Below are 6315 nucleotides of genomic sequence, written 5' to 3' on the forward strand. Positions count from 1 at the left end.
TATATATATATATGGCTGAAGCCGGTGGGAGAGGTAGAAAGCAGAGACCCACCTTCAGGCATCCACTCAGCTCTATGTCTTGACCCCTCACACAGTGGAAGCTGAAGACAGAGGCAGTGTCCAGGGAAGATGTCTGTGTGTCCTCATAGGACCCCTTCAGCATCAGCTCCAGCTCCACTTTGTCCTGATCTAGGGAGAGAGTGAGCAGATGAACATAAAGGAAACAAGAGCCTACAACACCATCTTGAGCCTGGGATACCAGCAATAAATAGTGCTTGCCTGTGAAGGAGGTGTGGGAGGGTGGACCACAGTAAGCATTCTGAAGAAGGCCCTCCCCAGCCTGCTAAGTATCACAAGTCCCTATGACATGTGACTCAGAGGAGTTGTGTGCTCCCTCCCTGTGCGGGTTTCCCAGCAGCCTTTGACCTCCCATGATCCAGGCCTGGTTCTGAGCTGTTCTCACCTGCTGCCATGGCGGTGCTCCCTGCTCTGTCCAGACAGATGTCCAGGCATGACAGCTCTCGGGCCTGAGGCAGACCACATCATAGGCAAAGGGGTTCTGCAGGGTAAGCTGAAGTCCCCTCCATCTCAAGTCTGAGCCCCTCTGTCCCAAACCCAACACACACACACACACACACACACACACACACACACACACACAGAGCAGGAAGTAGGGTTCAGAATGGGACCGGACAGAGAACCATTCTCTCATCTCTGACTTGCTACAACTGTAAGCCTGATGTCTGTGAGGAGCTGCCAGGAGCGTCCATCTCCACCTGTTCCTGATCTCTTAGCTTCACTGGACTTCTGGAAGCCTCTGAAAACCCCCAGGTCTCAGAGTTAGTTCTCTCTGTTGCCTCCACCTCTCAGACTCTCAAACTGCATGTGAACCACAAGCCCATAGGAAGGGGGTGGCGGAGGAGTGTTGCTCATAGTAGTGACCAGAACATCTCCTGATTATTCTCAGCTCCACTGACATGTCTTCAGCATTCTCCCTGTAAGGCTCAGTGACTGCTGCAGTTGCTGCCCTTGCCACAGAACTTCTGAATTTACCTACCACCTGCCACCAAGGTTCAGAGAAGGCACTGCTGCCTTGGGTGTATCTTCACTGTAATGTACATTTTGTTTTATTTTTGAGACAAGGTCTCCATGTTGTACCCCTGGTTGGATAGGAAGTCACTATGTAAACTAGACTGGCTCAAATTCATGGTGATCCTCGTATTCCTGCCTCCCAAGCTGGGATTACAGGCATGGGCCACCACCTTACTGTGACTGTACCATGTATTTCTTTACAAAGTTAACCATCCATCAAACAGGCACTTGCCTAGCTCTGAGAGTAAGTGCCCCTGGGGTTTATGTTCCAGGGTCCTCCTCAGTAGCCTGCTCCCAGTTCACCTGTGGCCTGTTAGAGGATCACGTCCAATAATCAGCTTCCCATGCAGCAATCGCCACCTTGTGGCAGGTTCTGCCCCCTGCAGCTTCATGAGCTTGCTGCTTTAGAAAGTTCTGTGTGTTCTGTCATCCCCCACCCCATCTCCTAGATGGAAAGCACAGCACCCTGGAAACTCCCTCCAAGTCTCAGTGACCTCAGTATTAACAATCTGAAAAGTGGCCCCAGCATACAGGTCTTCACCATGACTCCATGACTTCAAGGAAGAATTTGAGTTAATCCCTAAGGATTCCAAGTTCACCCATGACTAAACATCATATCAGAAAACACATAACATTTCTCAACATTCCCTCAGCCATCCAGCTAGAAGCCAGACCTTTTCTCAAGCACAGAGCACCTCACCTCTCTCCATGTACCCTCAACTTTAGGCCCCTCTGAGTCCCACAGCCTTAGGTGAGCACCTGACTGGAGGCCTGGGTAGCTTTACCACAAAGCTCTGCCCTTGCCTTTCTTCTCCTGCACACCCCAGAACCTCCCTCTGGAGCTCCTCCCTAAGTCTCAGGAAAGCCATTACCACAAGAACATTGTTGGTGATGAGGTTTTCCAGAGGGTCTGACCTGGAAAAATAAAAACACCCATTCTGGCCTTGCAGAAGCTAAAGTATCCTGAACTGACCTGTCCCCTCAATGCCCAGGTTCCCACCCACATGGAGGTCTCCCTGGGTCAATCAGGGTGAAGGGAGATGCCTCTGTGGAAGGCAAAGTGAGAGGAAAGCATGGGGAGGGGAAATGCTGGTCACCTTACTCCACCCTCCCAAAAAGAGCCCCAGACCTGGAGCCTAAGATGAGGGAAGGTGACTCAGTTGGACAGATCAACACGGGATCTGAGTCAGGACCATTTTCCTGAATAGAGCTTGGGTCCTCAGCCACTCCCTGAGCTGTGCACTATTACTCACATTTTTTCCATCAGGAACTCCACATCTAGCTCTTCTGGTCCCTGAAATCACAGAGGGTGAGCAAGTCATCCTCATCTGCAATTGACACGGTTCTTTTACATGCACTATCTCATCAAGCACTCTGAGGAAGGCACACTATGACATTATTTTCCATTCACAGATGTGGAAACGGAGGTGAAGGGCAAGACCTACCCAAGTTACCCACAGCTAGTAGGTCTTCAGAGGAACAGATCTACCACCCTTTCTGGGTCCCTGAACCCTGACCAGGTCGAAGGCAAAAGACAAGGAGCTTGACCAAAGGAGGCCCAAGGATGTCCAGGCTTCATTTCTTCTCCTTCTTGAGGAGGCCCAGGGCCCCAAAAACTTTGGTCTCCCCTCCCCCAGCATGCAGCAGGGAGAAGGCCAGGACCTCAGTGGGGTGCGCTTTGGGTGCCACACTGCCCCCTGGTGTCTGCACCGAGCAGTGTTTTGACAGATACCAGAAGTTCTCCAGAACCTTCCTTTTAACAATCACTAAAGCTCCCACCCAGAGTGATGCTGTCTATAACAGCAGCTGAACAGCTCCTATTAAAATGAAAATCTCCCTGGGTAGGGCTCATGTTGGTCTGTGATGAGTTCAAGCAGCAGCGTCCCCACAGGTAGAAGTGAGCAACTTCCTCACCCGAGGATTCAGGGAGAAGGTTTTCTGGAACAGTTGGCCAGGGAGGATTTCTGAGACATCATAGAAAACTTTGAAGCAAATGTCATCCTTCATAATCAAGTCTTCATCATAGACACTCAGTTCCAGAACATTCTAGGAACCAGGAACATAAACTTAGCATAGTATCTAATCATGACAAGAAACAATAGCTCACAGGTAAGTGTAAAACTTAAAAGAAGCATGCTGGGCATGTTGGCCCATGCCTTTAATCCCAGCACTTGAGAGGCAGAGGCAGGTGGATCTCTGTGAGTTTAAGGCTAGCAGGGGCTACAAGGAGAACTTGTTTCGAAAAAAATACCCGCCCCCCAAAAACTTAAAAGAAGCATAAGGGAATCCAGCAAAGTTCCTAATGTCCTCCTATTGTTTTGTTTTTACCAAAAATAAAATTCCTTGGCTAAAGAAATGGGTCAGCAGTTAAGAGCACTGGCTGCTCTTGCAGAGGACCAGAATTCAGTGCCCAGCACCCATATGATGGCTAACAACTGTCCTTAACTCCTGCTTTAAGGGATCAAACAGCTTCTTTTGACCTCCACAGGCACTACATTCACATACATGCATGTAGAACACTCATACACATTAAAAAAATAAGGAAAAATTTTTAATTAAATTTTAAAAATGAAATTATTTGGCCAGACTGGTGGCTCACTCCTGTAATCCCAGCATTTGGAAGGCTGAGGCAAGAGGATTGTGAATTTGAAGCTAGGCTGAACCACACAGTGAGACTTTGTCTCAAAAAAAAAAAATTCCATCAAAAAATTCTCTCCCTATACAGCACGGTGGCTCGTGCTTGTAATCACAGTACTTTGGGGGAGCACTGGAAGTCTCATGCCAGCCTGGGCTAAATACACAGTAAGTTCAGGACTATCCAAGACTACAAAAAACAACAACAACAAAAAAAAAAAAAAACCAAAACCCCTACCCTGTCTCAGGTAGCTGAGGCTGTGGCTCAGTGATAGAGTACTTGCCTGGCATGCATGAGGTCCTGGGTTCAATCCCCAGTACCAGGAGTATGGGGAGGGGGTGGGGAAAGGCCTTATCTCACAAAACAAAACAAAATAATATTAGGGAACTGCTGTCTGCCCTGCTTCACTGGTTCCCTAACACATTCCCAAAGGCAAGTGCCAGGTACTATGACAGGCTGCAGTGCAGTGCCCCAACAGGAGGGATGTTTACTGTCCCTATGTCGTTGATGGGCATAGGGAGAAGTAGCAGCTTGCCCTGCAGTCAGAGAGAGGCAGGCCCGGGTTCGTTCCTTCACAAATTCTCTCACAACCCATAGAGGCTGGAGCACAAAGAACCTCATCCCCAGAGTTTCTGTGAGTATTGGAGGACCTCTGCTCCCTCCCTTGGGGGAAAGGGGTGTGGACTGTTTACAAGCGAGTGCCCAGTAGTACCCTGACCTTTACCTTGACCTGACTTTGGATGAGGAAACTGAAGGTCTCATTCCATACTGGATGACTGGAGTTGATGACTGTTTTGGTCTTGAACTTCATTCCAGGAGCTGTTGACAACTGTAGGATCACATATGGATCCACCTCACTCACTGCCAAAGTCAAGGGAACCATCAGGGGAGAGAGAACTCCTCACATCGTTTCCCCAAGATCTTGCCAGGTTCCTATCACAACCCCAGAAGCCACTGACAGCAACCCAGCCCCACCACAAGGCAGTGCCTCCCTCTTGGGATCTAGTCCCCCAGGAGATAATCACTCACACAAATCACCCTTGCACAGGCTCCGAGCCTCCAGGACCCTCACAGTGAGCCGCCAGCAGGCAGAGGCCTCCTCCTGAAGAAAAAATGCCAAGCTCCTTAGTTCTCCAGCAGACTTTTGTCCAAACCGGGAGCCACTGGGTTGCCCAGTTCCCTGACTGCACATACACACACCAGTCTGCTAATTGTTGATGCCGCCAGAAGCATGGCCTTTGGGGGACATCCCCAAGGGGCCAAATAGCCTTTGTCCCCACTGACCTTGTGGTTATAGTTCTGGCCTGTGGCACTCAGGGAATGGCAGACTGCCTGGGGGTAGAGTTTGTGGGGTCCTCTCCCCTTCAGGGACAGGATTACGAGAGTGGCAAACAAAGCAAGGAACTGAGGACAGAGGAGTGACCACCTTACTAGTCATATTGGAGTCGGTCACATCCAGAGCAGCCCCACCTCATCCCTTTGGGCCTACTCTATGTATCAAGGCGGGGCTGAGCCTAGGGAACCCAGTGCCCATGGTATCCACAGGTACTAAACTGTGGTTCAGTCATCTGTGATTTCTTGGTCATGACTTAGGCATGCTAAGAGGATCAGGCCAGGACAATGAGCTGTGGGTGAAAGGTCATTGGGTATCAGGATGCTTATGAGGTACCTGGGACCAAAGTGAACCCAAGAGAAAATGAGCAGCAAATAGGTGGCAGGAGGAAAAGCAGAGGGCAGCAGTGCCCAGTCAGGGCAGAGCACTAGGGGACTGTGCCCACTCCAGCTGAAGTCCCTAACACTGCTGGGATTCAGGGGGCTCTCCGTTTTGTTTTGGGTTTTTTTTTTTTTTTTTTTTTTTTTTTTTTTTTTTTTTGGTTTTTTTTTTTTTTTTTTTTTTTTTTTGCTTTTTTTGTTTGTTTTGTTTTTTATCCTGGGATTCAACTGTCTAGCTTTTTCTAGGTAACTTGCACAGACAAGCCACATGATCTGAAATTGTCACGCCATCTCCAATGAAGCCCGCGTGAGATCCTCCGTGTGTTGAGGCTGGAACTTCAAGGAAGGTTGCCTCTTGGAGTTGGTTGTGCTGAGAAACATGCAGTGTACTTGGCATGCTTTACTTGCTATTATTTTTCTAACTGTCACTGTATCTTGGGCTTTCTGGGGGCCCGGAAAGCACCTGGCGTCCTTGGCACCACTATCACCACCTTTATTGAAATCCTTTAATCATCCTAGTTCAGATGCACCACTATTAATGAAAGATATTTTAATGAAAGATATTTGATATATTAGGAGAAGTAATTAAGCAGAATTAACGCTGGATGGTCCAGGGAATAATGGATTTCTAGAAGAAATATATAGATGGATAAATATAGATAGAAGAAGGGTTTCTGGGTATTCATTACAACTTATGGATAAATTGGTAAGATCAAGACCACCTTGGTGTCTTTTGATAAACAATCAATAAAAAAGCATTAAAGGGCAAATATAGAAAGTATCTGAAAATTGGTAGGATAAGAGAGAAGGATGGTTTCATGGATAAACTGGTAAGATCAAGACCACCTTGTTGTCTTGATCTTACCAATTTATCC

General features: G+C 48.1%; 1 protein-coding gene across 1 annotated transcript in view; it reads right to left on the minus strand.

Moving 5' to 3' along the window:
• Window positions 1–6315, minus strand: part of Pla2g4d (phospholipase A2 group IVD) — a 50753-nt gene that overhangs the window by 23689 nt on the left and 20749 nt on the right. The window contains exons 3-9 of the mRNA XM_008846812.2: window positions 4757–4829; window positions 4452–4588; window positions 3007–3138; window positions 2346–2386; window positions 1965–2007; window positions 464–527; window positions 53–189 (exon numbers count right to left, since the gene is read on the minus strand). Of these exons, the coding sequence (XP_008845034.2) occupies window positions 53–189; window positions 464–527; window positions 1965–2007; window positions 2346–2386; window positions 3007–3138; window positions 4452–4588; window positions 4757–4829 (627 nt within the window). The remainder of the gene's footprint in view (window positions 1–52; window positions 190–463; window positions 528–1964; window positions 2008–2345; window positions 2387–3006; window positions 3139–4451; window positions 4589–4756; window positions 4830–6315) is intronic.

This window comes from Nannospalax galili, unplaced genomic scaffold (assembly GCF_000622305.1).
Source record: "Nannospalax galili isolate Female #2095 unplaced genomic scaffold, S.galili_v1.0 scaffold342, whole genome shotgun sequence".
Classification (NCBI taxonomy): Eukaryota; Metazoa; Chordata; class Mammalia; order Rodentia; family Spalacidae; genus Nannospalax; species Nannospalax galili.